The sequence below is a fragment of the Peromyscus californicus genome, unplaced genomic scaffold, assembly GCF_007827085.1.
Source record: "Peromyscus californicus insignis strain IS unplaced genomic scaffold, ASM782708v3 Scaffold_7__1_contigs__length_154581171, whole genome shotgun sequence".
NCBI classification, from domain to species: domain Eukaryota; kingdom Metazoa; phylum Chordata; class Mammalia; order Rodentia; family Cricetidae; genus Peromyscus; species Peromyscus californicus.
In genome coordinates, this window is record NW_026294595.1 from 95,888,053 (window position 1) to 95,909,187 (window position 21,135).

Below are 21,135 nucleotides of genomic sequence, written 5' to 3' on the forward strand. Positions count from 1 at the left end.
GTCATCCTCGGCTTTGTAGCAAGTTTGAGGCTAGCATCTTGAGCTATATGAGATCTCGAAAAAATTTAAGTACTACTTGCTACGCTGATCCCTGTAGCCTCAGACTGACTAGGTCCAGTTCCCATCTCTAAATCTTAATTTCTCAGTCTCCGTCTGCAGCCCAGACTGACCTTGAACTTGTGACAGTCCTCCCTGCTCAGCCCCAAGATACTGAAATTACAGTTGTTCTGGCCTTGTTCATGTTCATAAGATACTGCTTATCTTTGCCACGAAGCCAAGCTCCTGAGGATTGTCCTGCCCAGAAATGCCCTGTTCGAGTGTGACATCGGTTTGGGGTTCCATCCATTTTGTTGGAGGAATTGTTGATACTGCTGCGTGCAGCCATTAATTCCCTCCCAGTGAAACAAGAAAACACATCATCACTGACAAGAACAAGAGCCTACAAGATCTATTTTTTTTAATGGATTAAAATAGGGCCATCTATAGCTAAATCAGACTCCTGTCCATAATTGTAACTTTCAGCCCTGGATAATTCTAGATATATAAGCTTTAATTCTATGTGACTCTAAACACACAAAATGAAACATATTAGTATAATCCCTGTTTTTTCAGTATGTTTTTGGTAAAGCCTGATAACAAAATGTACATCTGGATCATACATAATGTTTTAAAAACATGTTGGGGGTGGGGAAAGGTAGTGTTGCTTAGTGGTAGGTAGAGCATATGTCTAGCCGATATGAGCACAGTAAAGATGACCATAATCTTGGAGACTCCAGTTCATAACACTTGGGCTGGAACATGGGGACTCAGAGAGTCTCAAAGGAAGTCAGATACACAGCACTGCCTTGGATGATGAAGGTTAATGATCACACAAGACACAAGCAATTGGTTTTCATTTTTCAGCCATGTTACAGTACACGAGCAACACTGAGCCCTTTCCCTTACATCTAGGTATGCTATAACACCAGAGGTTCTCATTTTGTTCCTGCGAGGCCACTCAGCTAAACTCACTTGTCCAACGTCCCCAAAGTGTGTGTCGACCTGGAAATGTCATTTTTCAGGATCTGAAAACAGCTGAAGTAAAGTTGAAGAAGCCAAGTGTCTGCTACTTTCCTAGTCTGCTGGGCACAGCCAAGGAGACTTGACTGCCCACACCCTAGAAATGTACGGCAACAATGAAGTCCAACTGCAGTAACCTAGCATGACTCTACTTGCCACCATGGACGGAAGGGTCAAAATCAGAAAAGCAGATGTGCTCCACCTTGGAGCTGTTCCTTTCATCACTGGGGACAGGCTAAGAGTCCTGGGTAGTTTCAGCTGCCTCTGTTCTTTTCCTCGAATTCCAGGATGAGACCTTTAATGTGGGACAATTTCTGATGCAGGTACTCACAGCGATGCTTCTCTTCCCTGTAACTTGGATACCGCTGCAGAGAAAAAGCACTCTTGTCAAAAAGTAAAGTGACTTCTACCTTACTGCCTCTGCTCGCAGCCTGGCTTACCTTTCTGAACTTTTTATACTCTTGGACTATTTTATCTTCTAGCACCTGAAACAAAAATAACGCTGATTCAAAACTGGAGGGAAGGGAAAGGAGGAAAAAGTAAGAAATGGGAGTAACTTCTGATTTCATTCTACCAAATATTACAACAGGTTTGCTTGTCCCTTTGCTTAGTCACTAAACAAACATGTTTGGGGGTAATTAGCAGCAGGCTAGAGTCCTGCCTTTACCTTGTGTTCCGGAGTTCCTCGCTGAAGTCTCTTGATCTCCGCCCCCAGCTCTGTGAACCTTTGGCTGGCAGCCCCGACGCGGGCATGTAGGATTCGGTATTCAGCATAGTCTGTCTCAAAGTCCTGCTCATAGGCCTGCTGCTGCTCTGCGCTGTGGATGGCTCTGTATTGCCTGCCAGGGAAGGTGACACCCTCAGTTTCATTGCCCCTAAAAAACCCTTGGATGTTTACATGTACAAACTATGAAACTGAAAGTGGGGGCAACTCACAGGAGATAATCTGGTACCTCCTCGGGGCTTGGGGATTCAGAGGCTAGGAAGGAAGGAAGAGAACAAGTAAGTATGGGTCTTGTTTCCCATTGGTATTTCCCCTCCTCTCCTGAACTCACCTGCTTGAACCGAGAGACTCTGCTCCAGCCTAGAATCTCTATCTCCATCTTCATCTTGCACCCAGTCTCCTCCCTCTTGTGATTCCTGATTTGATAGGCCTTGTAGTGGACTTGCGACTAGAGGCAAAGCTCTGGGCCTCTTTTCCTCTGGTTCTTCAGTGGTTATAGGTGCTGAACGTTTCTGTGGGGGGAAAAATCTGTGACATACACAGCAAGCTAGAAAGTTCTTACTCCTGTTAAAAACTGCGAATTCATCAGCTCCTACGTTCCTAAGTTTTACCCAATTAAAAAGTATTCTTGTGTATGTGCTGGTATGCACCCCATGGAGGACATGGGATGTCCTACATCACTCTCTGCCTGATTCTTGCACTAAGCCTAAAGCTCTATTTTTCCTAGGCTGGCTGGCCAGCAAGCTCCCAGGATCTACCTGTCTCTACCCCCCACCCCCTTCCGTGCTGGAGTTACAGGACAGGAAACATTGCCCGGCCTTTACATAGGTACAGTCCTTATGCTCGCACAGTAGATGCACTTGAGAAGCCATCTCCCCAGCCGGTTTTGTTTGTTTTTGTTTGGGGTTTTTTTGAGACCAGACCTTAGGCTGGTCGTCCAGGCTGGCCTCAGACTCACTATGCTGTGTAGCAGAGCATGCCTGGCCTTGTGCTGACCCTCCTTTTCTGGAGACCTCTCTTATAGGCATGTGCCAGATTTTATGCTGTATCAGTCCTGCATCCACCAAGCTACATCCCCAGCCTTTTAGACGACTATTTGAAAAGCTCTTGCCTTTCTGGACATGTTGGTGCATGCCTTTAATCCCAGCACTCAGGAAGCAGGGACAGGTGAATCTCTGAATCCGAGGCCAGCCTGTTCTACATAAGGAGTTCCAGGCCTGCCAGAGCTATACAGTGAGATCCAGTCTTCAAAAAGGGAATGAAGTCTTGTTTACCTTGTCCAGGCATTTCTGGCTGGCAGGGGAAGGCAGTGGCTGGTCCTGCTCTCTGTTTGGAAGATAGGTGTGGTTCCTAGGATTTGGGGAAGGAATGGGAGAGACCAGGGTGAGACATGGGCCTATATTTTACTTATAGCATGTAAGGGTGGAGAGCAGACCCAGCCTGACCCAGTACCTCACTTCCCATTGTGCCAAGGGCTCACTGGAGGATCCTGGGAGTGACTGTCCATGGTTGCTTGCCAGTGGGTCAGACACCTGTCAGGGGAAGTTATAGGAACACTTGGCTCCCTGGATCTGGGCGCCCCACCTTATGCTGACCCCCTGCTGTTTCTGGCCTCACCTCTTCTAGTGCTCTCTGGGGATGGCCTTCAGATTCATCTCCTGTGTCCTGCCAGCTCTCAGACTCTCTGGGATCTTCAGTCAGGTGTTCCTGAGCTAACAGTGGAGCTGGGATAGTATCCATGGCTGCCCAAATAGTGAGTCTCTCTCTCAGGGAGCCCAGGCAGTGGAGACAGTTAGGCCCAGATCTGGAAAGAAGTGGTGGGGAAAACAACAGAAAAATGGGTTGAAGATCTTTTGAACACGTCTTCACATTCCCCTCCTTCCCACTGTCTGCGAATTTCTCTTACCTGTTATCTGTTTTCTCTTACCTGCCTAAGCGTTGGTACACAAGGTCCAAGCCACCACTACTGCCCTCTTGGCCACACTGGGAGACTATGAAGGAGAAGAGGCAGGACCATCCAGGGCCTGGGAGCCTCAGATACTGGGGTAGAAGGAGATGGTAAGCCCAGCTAAGTCGGCCCCTCCTCCTCCTCCTGCCCATGCCACGCCTCCCCAAACAAGTCTAAGACATCCCAAGGGGCTTGTTAGCACACCAGGTGCAGCTGGGTCAGAGTTCCCCAAGAGGCTAAGAATGCTCAGCCTCCTGGGACCACAGCCCCATCAGCCCCTCACCCTCTTAGGGTTCAGTTCTCATAACTTCCTCAGACCGTGACCACTGGCAAGCTCCGGCCCAGAGCGCACCTTCCCGGAGCCCACGCTTATGCTCCCTCACCCCCAGCCTCCCTCACACATCCGGTCTGCACTTACCCCTCGGTGGCCTTGAAAAGCGATCACTGGCCGTACCTGCGGGAAGAGCCCAAGCACCAGCTGAGCACAAAGGAAGCCAAGTTCCCAGGATTGGGGGTGGGGGCTGCGGACACCTGCCTGGCGGGCTTCACTTGGAGAGATGGGGGTGGTTGGAACCTGAGTAAGCTGCTCCTCCCCGTCCCCTTCTCCAGTATAGCGAGCTGAGGCCGAGGTCTGGTTGATCGGGATGGGAAGAAGGGGTTGGGGGCCAGCCGCACCTGTTGCTGCTGACACTCTTGCAGTGCCCGTAGCGCCGCCTCGTTGAGCCTGAGCATCAGGAGGCTGGTCCGAGCAGCAGGGGTGAAAAGGAGCCGCATTTTCCCACTCAGAGCTTCTTGGGTCCCCTCCATGGTGCCAAAGTCGCGCACAAGCAGAACCGAGACCACAGGCGAGGGCCACTTCTGCCACCTCTGCTGTGCAAGCCTAGGCTGGCACTCCCGCCCTCCGGGTCTGCCCCGCCCTCCACCAGGACCCCGCCCCCGGCACCACCCCAAAGTTTCCCCAGCCGCGTGGGCGGTGCCTTGCTCTTCCCGGCTGCCTGCCCGGATCCAAGTGGTTTCTTCTTGGTTTGGCTTGGGCAGTCTTGGGCTTTTCAAAGGGTATCCAGAGTCTGCCTCCAGGGTCTGACCCGTCAGGCAGAATCCCTTGTTCTGTCTCAGTTTCCCCACTCTGAATTCAGAATCGCGGTCTCTAAGTAAAAAATGAACCTGAAACCACTTGAGGGTTTAAGTCCCACGGGGAGGGAGATCGAGACTGGTCGGTAGGCGGATTGAGTCATTTATGCCTCCAAGGCCCTGAGCCCGAGGGACTCAGGGGACCAGAGGATGGCAGACCCCAAGAGGGACCAAGTGCAGTGCTTTTTCTTTTTCCGCCGCGGTGGTGCGTCTGCTGAGGCGGATCCCAATGCAGTTTCTAATTGGGACTTAGAGAGGTTGTAAAGCCAGGTGGATGGGTGCCTCTGTCCTGGAAGCCTAGCTGGCTGGGGTTGGAGCCTCGCCTATCGGTGGGTGGGGATGTGGGGCGTAGTTGGTAGCAAAAAGAATTGCAGTGCAGAAAGCCACAACTCAATCCCAATTGTCACTTCGTGACCTAATAAACGTAAGTGAAAGTGGCTAAACCGGCAGCTGGCTCCTTCAAAAGGTGCTTTCCCCTCCCTTTTGTTTCTGTTTTTGTTTTTCGCTATGTAGATTACTTTTGCTGAACTCACTAGCGAGTCTCCTGCCTCTGTCTTCCAAGTGCTGGGATTATGGGTGTTAGTCACTACTCCTGACTAGAAGGTGCCTTGAAGTTGCCAGGCATCTCAGAGCTACAGATCCTATTGCTTTCAGACCCCAGCACAAATCCCAGCTGTCTCCACCTGTCCGTATTTGGCTATTTCTCAGAATCCCTTATTTCCATTTTCATAACCGGCATCTTTTGTTAAATGCTTTGATCTGTATAATTCCAAGTGATCTTAATGCTGTCCATCAAAGCAAATAATTTGTCAAAACTCATTGAACTCTACACTCAAAACATGTAGCCGGGCGGTGGTGGCGCACGCCTTTAATCCCAGCACTCGGGAGGCAGAGCCAGGCGGATCTCTGTGAGTTCGAGGCCAGCCTGAGCTACCAAGTGAGTTCCAGGAAAGGCGCAAAGCTACACAGAGAAACCCTGTCTCGAAAAACAAAAACAAAAACAAAACAAAAAAAAAAAAAAAAACATGTACTATATGTGAGGACAAAAATCTCAGTTATGTTGATTTTTAAAATGTTTGCAACAAGTTGCCAACAGCAGTCACAGATACATTTACCTGTCCATGGGGACATTCTGTTTCTGTGGAGGACAATTTACTAACTCGACAAGCAGTTGTAACTCCTCTTCTCTCTCTCTCTCTCTCTCTCTCTCTCTCTCTCTCTCTCTCTCTCTCTCTCTCTCTCTATCTCCCCTCCTCTTCCTTCTTTTTAGAGACAGGGTTTCTCTGTGTAGCCCTGGCTGTCCTGGAATTCACTCTGCAGCCCAGGCTGGCCTCCAACTCTCTATCACTTTTTAGTGTTATTTTTGTTAAAGCTGAATGTTTGCATTAATGTCCGTTAAAAAAAAAAGTACTTCTATTGTCTTCTCCCCACCACTATTTTTTCTTTTGTTTTACTCTTTTTCCTTTCTTTCCTTCCCTCTTCTTCCTTTCTCTTTTCCTTCCTTTTTTCTTTTTTTCTTTCCTTCTTTCTCTCTCTCTTTCTTTCTTCCTCCCTTCCTCCCTCCCTTCCTTCCTTCCTTCCTTCCTTCCTTCCTTCCTTCCTTCCTTCCTTTCTTTCTTTTGCTTTTTTGAGACAGGGTTTCTCTGTATAGTTTTGATGCCTGTCCTGGGTCTTGCTCTGTAGACCAGGCTGGCCTCGAACTCACAGAGATCCACCTGGCTCTGCCTCCTGAGGGCTGGGATTAAAGGTGTAAGCTTCTGCCACCCAGCTTTCTTTTGTTGTTGTTGTTTTTGAGACAGGATCTCACTGGGTAGCCCAGGCTGCCCTTGAACTCCTGATTTTCCCCGGCCTCAGCCTCCAGAATGCTGAGGTTACAAGTGTGAACTCCCACACCTGGCTCCCCGAGTACACGATGAAGCGGCTCTTTTTCCTTCCGCTGTGCTCCGACCATTCCTGTTAGGTTGCTCTCTTCTCTTCCCTGCTGTAACGGCATTTTGATTTTTATGGCATCTTTTTATGGGAACAAACTCCTTTGCTTTTACAAACAAAGCCCAGGCATTCCTGTGACTCTGCTTACATCTTGTCCTGGTATGCCTTGCTGTCATTCTGTCCCTGCCCTTACTACCTCCTTGACCTAGTTCATAGGCAACTTATTACCTACTCACTGCCCATGACTCTAAGATGGGACAGCCTGAGGGAGAAGGGCCTTCTGGCCCTCACATGCTGTTCCCTCGCCTCAAGTGTTCTCTCGCTCCCTCCTTGGCTGTGCCAATTCTTCATCTTCTTGCCTCAAGTATAACACCAGAGACCTCAGTGGCCCAGATCAATTGCCTCTGGAGCCTACAAGTTTATTCCCTGCATAAAAGCATCAGTTCTATTCTATTCTGCTTCCTACTGAGACAAATAACATTGTTCCGTCTTCATTCAAATTATACTGACATCTGTTTTGATGGGTCAGTGCTTACAATGTGCACCCAGAGACAGGTTTTGAATATCACCCTTGCATAGAATCTGGTTTTTCTTTAAAGCAATGGTCAATATCGATTTGCATATATCTATACACACACACACACAGAGTGAAGGAGAGGGAACTCGCCTTTTCTTTTCTATAGCATATTTAAAATTACATTTACTTATTGTACGAATGAGCATGTACCATGGCATTTGTGTGAAGGTCAGAGGTCAATTTTCAGGCGTTGGTTCTTTCCTTCTTATCACATGGGTTCTGGGAATTGAACTCAGGCCATCATGTTCGGCAGCAAGTTCCTTAACCAGAGATATATTTTGTTCATCTCTGTATATGCAACACCTAATAAAGTAGCTAACACGTAGCTAGTGGACAGTGACTATTTATTGAACAAAATGAGTACATCTATTATGGCACTTCCTGCTGAAGCCGGGCTGTGATATGACGATGAGGCTGGGTTTTGCCAGGAATGATAACAGTCTTGGGCAAAGTGCATAGGTGGTGTGGTTGGTAGGAGGGGACTGTTTGCTCCTTGGTTCTGTTCCTTTACTTAGCTCAACTGCTGGAAGTAATAAGCAAGCATGCACCGAAAAAGAATTTGTTCCCTTATCCCATGCTGTTACTCATCTCTCAGTTCTGTACTGATCCTGATGACTCTCTAACAAGAGTACCCAAAGTAGCTTTCACCATGGAATCTGGGTTTGGGAAACTGGATAAGCCCAATTTTTATGACTTGTGATCTGTAGGTCTTTCCTTCTACTCTGTTTTCCTCTTCTCAGTTCATATTTGGGGCCGCTAAACCTCCCTCTTCGTCTCTTTGCTTCAGAGCCTTCAGCCCTAAATTATCTCGATTGATTCTCTAATTTTCAATTCTGTACTGGGTCTGTTTATCTGCTTTTGTTTTGGTACTTGGGATGGAGCCGAGGGTCTTGAGCATGCAGGGCAAGCACTCCACCTCTGAGCCATAGCAGCAGCCCTTTTGCTGTTTTGTAAACAGTTATTATTATTAGTGTATTGTGATATACATGGGGGAGTCGGTGCAGGTGTGCCATAGCATGTGTGTAGATGTCACAGAACAGCATTTATGGAGTGATCTGCTTCATCTACCTTTACATAGGTTCTGGAGACAGAAATCAGATAGGCTTATGTGACAAGTGCTGAGTCATCTTGCCAGCCCCCCTTTTCTATGAAAACTGCTTTACATTTATTTATTTATTTGCAGTGGGAGTATATGTACCACAGCACAAGTGTAGAGGTCAAAGGACAACTTTCAGGAGTCAATTCTCTCCTTCCATGTGGGTTCCAGAGTTAGGACTTAGGTCACAAGGCTTGACTTTCCTAACAAGCCTTTTTTACTCATCTTACAACACTAAGGACTAGGTCATATTTTATATATGTATAAACTATGGAGGCTGGAGAAATGGGTCAGCTGTTTAGAGCACTTGTTGCTCTTGCAGAGGACCCAGATTTGGTTCCCAGAATCCACATGGTGACTCACAGCCAACTGTAACTTCAGTTCCAGGGGACCCAGTGTCCTTTTCTGACCTCCAAGAGCACCAGGAACACACATGGTCCACACACAGATGTGCAGGCAAAACATGCATACACACAAGAAATAAAATAAATATAAAAAAGTAAACAACTGAACTATGGAGAAAGCAAGTATCCTAAATAAAATCTAAAAGAGTCAGGCTTTTCCTTTTATTTTGTCTATTCCTTGTCTTTCTTCTAGGCTTCCTGAGACAGTCTCATGTGGCCCAGACTGGCCTCAATCCTCCATGTGGTTGAGCCTAACTTTGAACTTCTGATCCTTCTGCCTCTGCTTCTGGAGTGCTGGGGTTACAGGTTGATATTAACACAATTTCTCATGAAAATTTTAAATTAGTATTAATTCTGCACTTGATCTTAGTCCAAAGGCTGAGCAGTGGTTTCATGAGTTTTACTGGGGCTAGGGAGATGACTTAGGTGGTAAGAGCGTTTGCCGCTCTTTCAGAGGAACGGAGTTCAGTTCCAGAACTCACATCAGACAGGCAGCTCCCAACAGCCTGTAGCTCCTGCTCCCTCTTCTAGCCTCTGTAGGCATCCATAGGCTCACACCAGCACATTCACAGTTAAATCTAAACGAGTTTTATTTTATTTTATTTTAAAACTTTACACTGATTTAAGCTCGTGTATAAATTAATGGATTGTGTTCACGTCGTCCCCTCCTTCCCCCTAAGCCCTGGCTGTCTTGGAACTCTATTTTTAGATCAAGCTGGCCTTGAATTCAGAGATCCATCTGCCTCTGACTTCAGAGTGCTAGGATTAAATGTGTGCACCACCATACCTGGCTAGATCAATGGGTTTAATCATGCAGTCTTCACACATCTTAAGTAATTTTATTTTATTTTTATTTATTTATTTATTTTTTTCCGAGACATGGTTCCTCTGTGTAGCTTTGCACCTTTCCTGGAACTCACTCTGTAGACCAGGCTGACCTCGAACCCACAAAGATCTGCCTGACTCTGCCTCCTGAGTGCTGGGATTAAAGGTGTGCACCACTGCCGCCCGGCTTTATTTTATTTCTTTACATTTGAGACTAGGTCAGATATAGTCCAGAGTGACCTGGAACTAGCTATATAGTGAAGAATGATGTTGAACTTCTGATCTTTCCATTTCTATGATCAGTTTATTCTGTGCTGGGTGTTTCATGCATATTACGACATCACTCTACTAACAGAGCTACATCCCTACCCCTAACATTTATTTTTAAGTGGTAAGTAAAAACATACAAATCAAAAACTAAAAACAAAACAAGACAAAACAACCACCACCATAGAAACCAGTCAAGCATGTATTTGCAGATACCTAGGAGGCAGAGTCAGGGATACTGCAAGCTCAAAGTCTACATACAGTAAAGAGTGAGGTTAAGCTAGCCAAGACAACTTTGTGAGACCTGTCTTAAAATGAAAGAGTGGAAAGAAGGCTTGACATGTAGCTCTGTGGTAGAGTGCTTGTCTAGCATGTATGAGGCCATAGGTTCAGTTCCCACTGCAAAACAATAACAACAAACAAAAAAAACAAAGCTGGTGGTGGCACACACCTTTAATCCCAGCACTCGGGAGGCAGAGCCAGGCGGATCTCTGTGAGTTCGAAGCCAGCCTGGGCTACAGAGTGAGCTCCAGGACAGGCACCAAAACTACACAGAGAAACCCTGTCTGAAAAAACCAAAAAAAAAAAAAAAAAAAAATTATATATTAATAGTAGGGGCTTTAGAGGTGACTCAGTGTGGTTATTTCAGAGGACCCAAGTTTAGTTCCCAGCACTCACATTGGATGTTTCACAACCACCTGTAGCTCTGGCTCCAGGGTATCTTGACACATTCTTTTAGACTCCATGGAGACTGAACTATTGTGCACAAACCCACATTCAGACATATACATAATTTATATTTTTGAAAAAAAGTCTATTAACAGTAGTTCAAGTGGGGCTGGATATAGAAAAACTTGAAGATGGTAATGATGAGTTTTCTTGCATCCCATGTGCTCTACACAAAGCCAGTTTGACGTCTTAGCCTCAACTTGATTCTGGAATAGGCATTAGTTGAGAGTCACATCAAAATTTATCACCATTTATTTATTTATTTATTTTACAGAGCTGAGGACCGAACCCAGGGCCTTTCGCTTGCTAGGCAAGCACTCTACCACTAAGCTAAATCCCCAACCCCCACCATTTATTTTTAATTAATTTCCCCGACCACTGTGTGTGGGGGACAACTTTTAGCCTTTTATCTTACTGAGGCAGGGTCTCTCTCGTTGTTTCTGTTGCCTTATTTTGTATTCCAGGCTAACTGGCCCATGAACTTTCAGGAAATTCTGTCTCCGTCTCCCATCTCACTGTCGGAGTGGTAGGATTACAGCTGCATACCACCACACCTGCCTTTTTTATGAGGGATCCCTGGATCCGGTTCCGGTCATCAGGCTTGCAGAGCTAGTTCTTTAACCCAGCATGTGTTGTTTCCTGCCATGTCTCCTTTATTCAGTGACTCTCTTCTGGCCTGGAGGGGAGCTTTGTGAACAAAAGATACATGGAACTTGTTTTAAAAAATAAAAATTCTGGGCCAGGCACATACCTTTAATCCTGGCACTTGGGAGGCAGAGGCAGGCAGTTATCTGTGAGTTTGAGGCCAGCCTGAGTTCCAGGACAGGCTCCAAAGCTACACAGAGAGACCCTGCCTCGAAAAAACTAACCAAACCAAACCAAGCAACCAACCAACCAAACAAACAAAATCAATATATAAATAAGTGAATTCTGGACTGGGAAGGTAGCTCAGCAGATAAAGGTAAAAAGGCCTACCTGCATCCAATCCCCGAAACCCACATAAAAAGCGGCATGTCATGGTGCACACCTTAATCGGAGCACTCCTCCATCGAGATAGGAGGTGGAGACAGGAGAATTGCCTGGTGCTCATTGGTCAGTTAGATTGGGGTATGAAGCACAGCAGCAAAAACCAGAAAGTCCCCGCCTTAACAATGTGAGAACCAGCCCCGGAACCCTCCTTTCTCCACACGCTCGCCTGAGGACCATGACCAGAAGATTCTTTTTAGAATGGTCTGAGGATTTCGGGAAAGATATCCTTTAGAAATGCTGGCCACCTGCCGTATTGGAGAAGCTGGGATGGATCCAACAGCAACTCACAGAACAAAGGAAATGCTTGACTTTTATAGACTTAGAGCTGCGGTTCACAACCTTCCTAGTGCTTTGACCTTTTAACATAGTTCCTTTGTTGTGGTGACCCCCCAACCATAAAATTGCTTCGTTGCTACTTCGTAATTGTAATTTTGCTACTGTTATTAATCGTAATGTAAATATCTGTGTTTTCCGATGGTTTTAGGTGACTCCTATGAAAAGGGTCACGACCCAAAGGTTGAGAACCGCTGCTTTAACGAGCGCTCTCTGAATTCAGTTGTTTAGCCTTAACTACGATTGCCTTGGGTTTGGGCGGCAGGAAATTAATCCTACTGCTCTGACCTATGTTGGGTTGTTTCATAATAGCGTAGCAGAACTCAGGTTGTCTTAGACCCATGGGAGAGAAGGTTTAACTAATCTCATCTACAGAGGCTGCATCTGTGAGATAACTGAAAACGAGAACGATTTTTAGCTACCAGTCTGATTTCTCTTACAAACCAGATGTAACTGTTGGGGGAGATGACACAATGTAGAGACAGTCTAGAGAGTGGATGCAGACATAGTGTGAGCATTCTCTAATCTCAGTTCCCAAAGTGGCTCCACGGATTTGGGAGTGCTTCACCACTCCCAAGGCACACGCCAAGTTTCTGTGGACAGTCTGGAAGTGCAGCTCGGTAGTGGAGATGTGCATGCAGGAGCCCTGGGCTCCAGCTCTTGGGAAATGATTGCAGGATCACTTTAGGACACACTGGAAGGGGCTGCAATTAGGGACGATGAAAGCGGAAAGGGGTTTTCTAATTATCTGTGTATGTTTTCAGCCCGACTGTGGCAAGTGTTCGGCCAAGAGGCAGGGGGATGGGTGTCCTAAGTTCACAGCACAAAGTTTAGCTCCAGAAAACTGATAGCTCACAACCGGATGAACCACCTAGGAAATCCCGCCCTCACCCCCTCCCCACCCCGCCACCGCGTTCCTCCGGGGCGACTTTGCCAGTACCCTAAACTGTCCCACATGAGGTCACTTTGCCCGGTCACGTGCTCGGCACCGCCGGAGCGCCACATCGCCGGCCGCACCCCTCCACCCCGCCGCCCACGTGACCCGGCCTAGTTTCTCCGTGCGGGACCCAGCGCTCCCGGGAAGCCCCGCCCCGCGCCGGGCGCTCCGCCCGCCAAGCTTGGCTCTTCGCCCTCCGGGACTGGCGCGTGGCACCGCGCTCCACGTGTTTTCCCCTGCCCAATGAGAGTCGGCGTCCGGGCGTGAAGGGGCGGGACGAAGGGGGGGGGGGGACGGCTTGGTGTCGTCGCGCGAAGGGGGCGGGGCCTGCAACGTCGGCCCGAACGAGGGGACGCAACGGAGGCAGGTCGGAGCCGCTGCCGTCGCCATGACCCGTGAGTGCCGGGACCCTTTTCCTCTCGCCCTTTTCTTTCCGCCCTCGCCACCCGCACGGCCGAGCGCCGGCGTGTTCGTCCCTTCAGCGTCCCCGGCGGAAGCTGCTTCGGGGAGCGCTCTCCAGCTGCCTCCCGCCCCAGCCGGAAGCGCAGCCCCTCTGCACGCCGCCACTTGCCGAGACCCCAGTGTTGGGCGCGGGCCGCCGGCGGCTCTCCGCGCTGGGGAAGCCGGGTGCCCTGGGTGCTGGGCCCCAGCGCGTGCTCCCGAGGCCCCGGGGCTCCCCGCACGCTGTACCAGCTGTCTTGGGCCCCCGCGGCACCCCACACTTGACTCGCACCAGCAGCTTCGGCGCACCGTCCTCCCTCCCGCACCCCAAGTTAACCTGCCCCGTGGCGGCTGCCACACCCCGGCCGCCGAAGCCCGGCGATGGGGTCGGCGCCGCGGACGGGGGGGATAGTCGGGTCCCCGTCGCGGGAGGAGGGGCGCTGGTGTGTGCGCGGGGCGGCCCCGGCACCTCACTTTCTCCCTTCTCTCCTTAGGCGGTAACCAGCGAGAGCTCGCCCGTCAGAAGAACATGAAGAAGCAGAGCGACTCGGTTAAGGGAAAGCGCCGAGATGATGGGCTTTCTGCTGCCGCCCGCAAGCAGAGGTAGCCCCAGGGAGGGGATACGACGGGACGGGTCGGGATGGGACGGGACGGGACGGAGAGACCTGGGTTAGACGGAGGGGTGTAGCAGGAAAGAGAAGTGTTTCAGGGCTCGAGTCTGGACTAGGTGTGAGGGGCAGAGTGCATTGCTTCCTCTAGGGTTTTATTTCCTCCCCACTCCAAATGTTAAGTCACAGCTATACAGGAAGGGACTGGGGCGGGTCCCGGTCCGTAGGCTGATTTCTGAGTGCCCGGGTTGTGACCTTAAGGGCAAGGGCAGGGAGCTTCACATTATCAAGTACAGTTGTTTTGACAGCCCAGTACTTTTGGCCCTCCTTGCTGCTTGTATCTCCTCCCTTCTCCCGACTTTCTTACTAGTGTTGTTGGGTGTGGTACTCAGTACAGAATAGAGAGAGCCTTGGGCCTGAGTGGCCAGACTTCTGACCCCTTGGGCAACATCCAGATGGAGACTGCCTTTTGAGCCTTAGCTCTACTCCTCTTGTTCTCCTAGGGTGGGAATATAGCAGCCATATGCTGAACTTTGTCCCACCCACTTCCATCTTATCCTCTGTACCCTTCATCCCCCTGCATCTTGTCCTTTTTGCCCTCTGGTACCTCCCAGTGCCCCATCATCTCTACCCCCAGGGACTCGGAGATCATGCAGCAGAAGCAGAAAAAGGCAAACGAGAAGAAGGAGGAACCCAAGTAGCTTTGTGGCTTCGTGTCCAACCCTCTTGCCCTGCGCCTGTGTGCCTGGAGCCAGTCCTGCCATGCTCGAGTTTCCTCCTGTAGTGCTCACAGGCCCCAGCACCGATGGCATTCCCTTTGCCCTGAGTCTGCAGCGGGTTCCTTTTGTGCTTCCTTCCCCTCAGGTAGCCTCTCTCCCCCTGGGTCGCTCCTGGGGGTAAGGGGGTTACCTCTTCCCAGTGTTTTTTATTCCTGTGGGGCACACCCCAAAGTATTAAAAGTAGCTTTGTAATTCCTTGAGCGCCTGGTTTGACTGGGGATTGGGGGGATGGGGATGGAGGAGTGATTGCCCTTTCCCACTAAAAGAGGAGACTTCTTTTAGGCACCTAAGAGAGATCTGTAGACTTCATAAGGAAAACATCACAGAAGCAGCGTTTATTTTACTATGGCAACCAGAAAAGCCCTCCAGTTCTGTGGTGGAGGAATCCTCTAAGAACTATAGAGACTTCTTTTCTGTGATTTTTATGCCCCACTCAGACCTTGAACACCATCCCCACGATGGGTATTGAGGACCATAAGAGGGGAAGGATCTAAGACCTAAGTTTATGTCTCTCTTCCTCATTCTTTGTTTGCTTGAAGGTTGGCCAAAAAAAAAAAAAAAAAAAAGTCCTGTTCACCGACTTCCAGTGGTCAGCTGCTCTCAAGTGTCCACATTCTCTTCTGTTCTGTCATTCCTCATGGAATGAAGGTGGTTTTTGTCTTCCATTTTCTTTGACCTCAAGCATCAGGATGAAAACCTGTGGTAGCCTCTGCTCCCTTCTTTGTGTGCCCTGGGTGGTTCTGGTGGTTCTGGGCTTCTTACAGCCCTGTGCCCAGGGCTGTACCACTTGTTTTCTTTTGATTGCCAAGAGCAGACCGAAATCTTCAGTCTCTGTTGGTCTTTCCCTGCCCCTTACCCCCAGCTCAGGAGCCAGGAAGGGGCTGGGGCCACACTGCTAGGATCAGCTAAAGCTCCTGAGTTAGACTCTTGAGCTTGAATGAATCAGGAAACTAGGTGTTGGGCCACTTCTTCCAATTTAGATAATTAGGTAGAGTATTGAGCCTATGTGGTGGGAACTACCCATTTGTCCTTGAGGAACTGAGCTCAGCTAGATGACTCTTGGAGCTAACATTAGGAGCATGATCTAAAGGGTACCCCAGTTTGTTAATATAGATGGGGAGCAAGTTTTTACCTGTCATTCCTGACTGGATGGCAGTGTTGCCTGGAGACACCAGGGTGGTGGTAATTCTTCGTGGGGAGCCAACAGAGCGGTGCCAGGAACAGCCCCAGATAGAGGAGTACACAGGCCCAGCAGGAGGCAACTTTGACCCAGAAGGTAGCCCAGCTACCTTTAGTGAAGGTCTTCTCCAGTTCTGCCTCCTCATAGCTGTGAAAGCAAAGGCTGATTAGAGATTCTGCAGCACTTAGCTTTTGGAGTGCCCTGCTTCTCCTATAGCCAGATTGTTCCCTTAACACAGCTAGGTTTTCGGGAGAGCATCTTAGGTCTGCTTTCATCCTACCTGAACCAGTTGGTAAGGGTAACCATGACATAGAGTGAAGCGAGGAAGAAGGCGAAGTGGAAGGCAGAATAGCTGTAGGAAAGATGCTGGTGGCTCTGCACCTGAGCAGCTGCAGGGGTCTCTTGGTCAGCTGGCCTGGCTCTGCTGCTTTGTCCTAGAGAAAGAGGTGCTGGTGGGAAGCATTGCTGCTGAAACCTCCCTCCCCCAGCTTCTCTTATGAAGGCTCTTGAGGGCTCTTGGCACTTTACAGGGTTCAACCACTTCCTGATTGCTCCCTTGACTCACCATCCTCTGGTTCCACTGTTTGGGGGCAGCAGAAACAGAGTGAGGGCTTCTGTAAAGCAAAGCAGTGTTTTGAAATGGCTTCAAGACAATGTGAGGGTACTGATGTAGAAAATTTTCTCTTTGAAAAGATTGGCTGGTGTAAGAAGTGGAGGCACACCTGGGTTCAAATTCTTGCTCCAGCATATAAGTGGCTATGCAAACTTTGGTAAGATGTTTAATCTTTTGTGCCTCAATTCCTCCATTTGTGAAATGGAGCCAATACCTACCTCACAGGGTTGTTGTGAGGACTAAATTAAATGAGATGATGTGTGTAAAGTATGTAGCACAGTGCCTAGCACATTGTGGGTCCTCAATAAAGGGAGTAGCATCTAGAAGCTGAGCACTATGGGCAGGGTTGGGAGGATGTGTGTGTCTGTGTTTGGGGGAGGGATGTTGGGGGTTATTGAGCTCTTAATGCTCACCTGGAACTCGTAATTGTAAACCTTGATGATCCACAAGGGTCCAAATAACTCAGCCAGGTAGGAAGCCTCGTTGCTGTGAAAGAAAGTTTTAATTTTGGGCCAAATAAGAAGGATTAGGGGCACTTACTGCCAACTAGTCCATGGTGGTATCCTTCCAGGGGGTGGTGTTCTCTCAGAGGCCCATAAAGTCTGCGAATTTTAAAGTCAAGACATTTCTCCCCCACCCCCCATCATCTCATACAGATCATCTGATATCGTGCTATTCTTAGACATTGTCCCTGTTTGTGGGGAGCTTTTCTGGTTCTAGTCTTGCTCTACAGTTTAAATAAACCACAGCCCTGGACATTCTCCTTCACTGAGTTCTCGGCATCCTTTCACACTTCCCATTGACAGCTTTACGTACCAAGCAAAAAGCACACAAGCATACATGATGCCAGCACTCAACACTGCTACTGAGGTGTCTGGTATTTGTGGTTCCAGTTTATTCTGGCCAGGCAGGCACAAGGTGTGATTCTGTCCTTGCAAGGTTACTGCCGAGGGGCAACAGACGAGAAAGGAGTTAAGAGCAAAGCTGGCTATTTAGCAGGAACCGAAAAGGTCTTCAGCACTTGGGTTCTCACTTGTCTCTGGGGGACGGCTGGACAGTGCAGAGAAGGTCAGATACATGATATAGCAGCTGATGATGGAGGCTTGTAGAAGGCCAGAGCTTGGGTGCTCTAGAGAGAACAGGTGCCGTCAGTTGACAGTGAATTTCCTCTACTTTCTGTTTCTACCTGCACTTGTATCGGTGTTGGGGGAGTGTGTGGGAGAAGCGGCAGCGGTTCTTTAGATATTGAGAATGCTAATAAAGTTTTCTATAATACTCAGAGGGACACAGCCCACCCCAAAATCTGCAGAGTTAAATCACAGATACCCACTGAGGTGGATGCAAGGTGCGATGGAGAGGAACGAGAGGAGGCCGCAGAAGCAAAGGTGCAGGCTGAGTAACATCTTGTTGAGCAGGCAACCGTCAGGGTGTGTGAAGTAGCGGAACAGCAGCACAGCTCCCACACCTGCCATGATGTAGAATCCTAGGGTAGCCAGTACCACAGCTAGGGACCAGTTACAGTTTTGTGCTGCTCCAGTCTGCCTGAAGAGAAGTGGATAAGGGTTTGTAACTTCAACCCATTATAGACTAGTCCTCATCTCCCTGCAGACTGATTAGTCAGCCCATTGGTCCACACAATACATTCTTGAGCTTTTGTTTTGTTTTGAGATAGGACCTCTGTATACTCCAGACAGTCCTTGAACTCACTATTTCATATTGGTCCTGAAGGCAGGAGGTCTTGGCAGTCCTGCCCCAGCATCCTGAGTGTTGAGATTATGGGTATTTGTCACTATTCTTTTTTTTTTAATAAAGCTTTTTTTTTTAAAACATTTTAAAAGATTTATTTGTTTGTTTGTTTATTATGTATACAGTGTTCTGTCTGAATGTATGCCTGCAGACCAGAAGAGGGCACCAGATCTCATTACAAATGGTTGTGATCCACCATGTGTTTGCTGGGAATTGAACTCTGGTCCTCTGGAAGAGGAGCCAGTGCTCTTAACCTCTGAGCCATCTCTCCAGCCCTTTTTTTTTTTTTTTTTTGAGACATGTTTCTGTGTGTAGCCCTGGCTGTCCTGGAACTCGCTTTGTAGACCAGGCTGGCCTCAAATTTAGAGATCCGCCTGCCTCTGCCTCCCAAGTACTGGGATTAAAGGTGTGCGCCATCACCACTTGGCTGCCACCACCACTGCCCAGTCATCACCATTCTTGATTACCTGTTTTTGTTTCTTTTTACAAGAGGCTGCCTTGGAACTCCCTACCCTGCTTGTGTTTTTTGTGAGATCATGTGTCCTGTTCTGGCCTTGAACTTTTGACCCTCCTGTTTCCACCTCCCAGTGCTGGGATCACAAGTGAATGTCATCACTTCTGGTTTCTTGAGCATTTTGTTACTGTTCATTGGGAGGCCATAGGAGCAACACCTAATAGGGCCTTTGCCTAGTCTTTCTGTATTTATCCCCTAAAGCCTGTCAGCCTCCTTGGGAGGAGCCTTTAGGGTTAGGTGCTCCTTACCAGTTCTTGTTCCAAGAGTGGGCAAAGGCTGTGATCAGCACCAGCTGTAGTAGGATGAATGTGAAGCCTCCACAGATGCCAATATAATGCCAGGCTGCAAGATAGACACCATTGGGAACTTGTAGCTCTAGCTCCATACCTCCACCCCCTTTTTGATTAGGAACCTGTGTAGCATAGGCAGGTCTTAAACTCTCAAACCTGCCCCAGGCCCCTGAGTTCTGGGATTACAGATGTATGGCATTACATCCAGCTTCCTGTCATTAAGTAGGAAGTCTAGCCTGCTCCCCCGATGAGGGTATAAGATGAAGATTACCTGGGAAGAGATGCTCATCAGGGATGCAGAAGGCAACAGTACAGAGACCTAACAGGAGCAGCAGCTTGAAGCTCCAGAAGCTAGTAGGGGTAGACAGAAAACCAGATTGAGGAAAAAAGGCAAAGAGGGTGGGGGTATGGCAGGTAAGCAGGAAATGAGTAGAGGAGAGGTGGAACCAGCCTCAAGTCCCATTGTAGTCCAAGTTCTAACTCAGATGACAAAAGTCACATGAGCAACACTACACTTTCTGGAAGGTTTGCATATAGCCATTGTTACTTTCAGTTTAGAGCCCAGGGATTTATGAACTTGTTTTCTGTCTTTTTCCAGTGCTCTTTCTTCATCCTGGAGTTTCCTTTAGCTAGCCTGTGTCTACTTCCCTCTGTCCCATCCCCATCCAAAAACGACACACAGACCTGTTATGTAGCTGTGCGCGAGGGCTGGTGGGGGAGTGGAGGCCAACTAGCAGCACAGCCTGCAGCAGGTGGAAAGTGGCAGTTCCCGCACATACTCGATACACAGCCCCAGAGCCACTGAGCACTGGACAGTCCAAGCTGCCAAATAGGTGGGTACACAGCACCGAGGGCATCTGGATCTGCAGGGAATTTGGTTGTGAGAAAAGGTAGGATAAACCACAATGCATGGGAAGGTCCCAACTTCTCACTGGTAGGTTGACACTTGCTCCCTGTTCCCAATCCAGATGTTACAGGTTTCTTTTCCTCACTTTGCAACTCCTGCCCACTTACCCCATGTGCTTTGCCCCAGACCCTTTCTACCACTGTCCTAGACAGCAGGAGGCAGCAAATTGCAGAAGCCCCCAAATGGAGAAGGATGTAGAGCAGGCGACTACAAGAAGACTCGGTGAGGGAGGGCCACCTAGAGTGGCAACAGCTGGTCCAAAAAAGAGGCCCACAGCAGGACACCTGGGGATAGAACAGATGTAGGAAGCAAAGGTGGAGCTTTGGAAGGGGGTGAGGTAAAACTGTATGGGGCTAATCAAAGGTCAAATCTCAAAGCCCTCCATCCTACCGTCTGGTGGTGAGCTACTTAGAATTGCCTTTACTAAACACTAGTAAGATTTCATTGCAAGAACTTTAGTATAGGCTTGAACCACCCACTTTTCTCTAAGGCTCTGGCTGGGAATGTGGGATGAGAGGTTTACGGATTATCGAGGCAAAGAACCAGGTCTGTCTCCCCAGCTCCGTTTTCCAGCTATCTAAAGGCATCTTCAAGTCTGTCTCCTCAAATGCCCTCTCACCTGATTAAAGGGGGTTTTCACTATGACATCGCCGACTCCCCCGTGCTGCTGTGCAAGGCCCAGGATGGTACTCCGGCCTGTGATGGCTTTTGCACCTATCATTTTTGACCCAGAGGTTAGGCGTAGATCCGTTACTGGAAAAGCTGATGAGGAACAGCAGCTTCTCAAGATTTTCGCCCATTGGGCAGTTGCTGTGCTGGACTATATCACTCAGTCTTAAGGCAGCATCAGAAAGTGAATGCAGATCATTAGGAATTGGTAAATGCAAATACCCTTGTGAAGATGCCTTCACCGGCCTTCGTATTCGGGATCATTCGGACTGTTTTCTTAGATTAGGAGCAGTTGGCCTATCTGGTCTGCGGATTAGGTTTTTTTAATTGGTTTAGGATTAGCTGTCGGCTGCATTGGTTGGTCAGAATTCCGTGTGTGTGTGTGTGTGTGTGTATAGAT

At 48.7% G+C, this 21,135-nt stretch overlaps 3 protein-coding genes across 5 annotated transcripts; 1 reads left to right on the forward strand and 2 right to left on the reverse strand.

The window, feature by feature from the left end:
- Positions 1–38: 38 nt before the first annotated feature.
- Positions 39–4,606, reverse strand: Ell3 (elongation factor for RNA polymerase II 3). 2 transcript variants are annotated; one of them, XM_052723224.1, is made up of 11 exons: positions 4,407–4,606; positions 4,150–4,185; positions 3,711–3,823; positions 3,401–3,587; positions 3,236–3,315; positions 3,058–3,133; positions 2,115–2,295; positions 1,996–2,038; positions 1,727–1,898; positions 1,500–1,544; positions 39–1,424 (listed from the first exon to the last, which is right to left on the reverse strand). In XM_052723224.1, the coding sequence occupies exons 1-11, from the start codon at positions 4,536–4,538 to the stop codon at positions 1,314–1,316; spliced, it is 1,176 nt and encodes a 391-aa protein (XP_052579184.1). In that variant the 5' UTR covers positions 4,539–4,606; the 3' UTR covers positions 39–1,313. The 2 variants fall into 2 exon arrangements, with proteins under 2 accessions (XP_052579184.1, XP_052579183.1); XM_052723223.1 differs by having other exon boundaries at positions 39–1,544.
- An 8,682-nt stretch (positions 4,607–13,288) lies between these two features.
- Positions 13,289–15,011, forward strand: Serf2 (small EDRK-rich factor 2). 2 transcript variants are annotated; one of them, XM_052722797.1, is made up of 3 exons: positions 13,289–13,383; positions 13,924–14,032; positions 14,652–15,011. In XM_052722797.1, the coding sequence occupies exons 1-3, from the start codon at positions 13,377–13,379 to the stop codon at positions 14,935–14,937; spliced, it is 402 nt and encodes a 133-aa protein (XP_052578757.1). In that variant the 5' UTR covers positions 13,289–13,376; the 3' UTR covers positions 14,938–15,011. The 2 variants fall into 2 exon arrangements, with proteins under 2 accessions (XP_052578757.1, XP_052578758.1); XM_052722798.1 differs by having other exon boundaries at positions 14,675–14,851.
- A 130-nt stretch (positions 15,012–15,141) lies between these two features.
- Serinc4 (serine incorporator 4) lies at positions 15,142–21,097 on the reverse strand. Its single transcript, XM_052722801.1, is given in 13 exon segments — positions 15,142–16,023; positions 16,026–16,143; positions 16,277–16,430; positions 16,562–16,610; positions 17,023–17,095; positions 17,426–17,552; positions 17,643–17,738; positions 17,940–18,151; positions 19,118–19,211; positions 19,431–19,510; positions 19,844–20,022; positions 20,174–20,350; positions 20,686–21,097. Coding segments are annotated over 13 exon segments (1,533 nt in total). The 5' UTR covers positions 20,788–21,097; the 3' UTR covers positions 15,142–15,951.
- Between the last annotated feature and the right edge of the window lie 38 nt (positions 21,098–21,135).

Bases quoted from the DNA above. Each gene is read 5' to 3' on its own strand.
- Serf2 (XM_052722797.1), top strand. The intron at 14,033-14,651 runs GTAGCCCCAGGG...GGTACCTCCCAG, and splicing joins GCTGCCGCCCGCAAGCAGAG to TGCCCCATCATCTCTACCCC.
- Ell3 (XM_052723223.1), bottom strand. From the start codon at position 4,538: ATGGAGGGGACCCAAGAAGCTCTGAGTGGGAAAATGCGGCTCCTTTTC. The intron at 4,186-4,406 runs GTGCGGCTGGCC...CTCTTCCCGCAG, and splicing joins AAGAGTGTCAGCAGCAACAG to GTACGGCCAGTGATCGCTTT. The intron at 3,824-4,149 runs GTAAGTGCAGAC...CTTCTACCCCAG, and splicing joins CTTTTCAAGGCCACCGAGGG to TATCTGAGGCTCCCAGGCCC.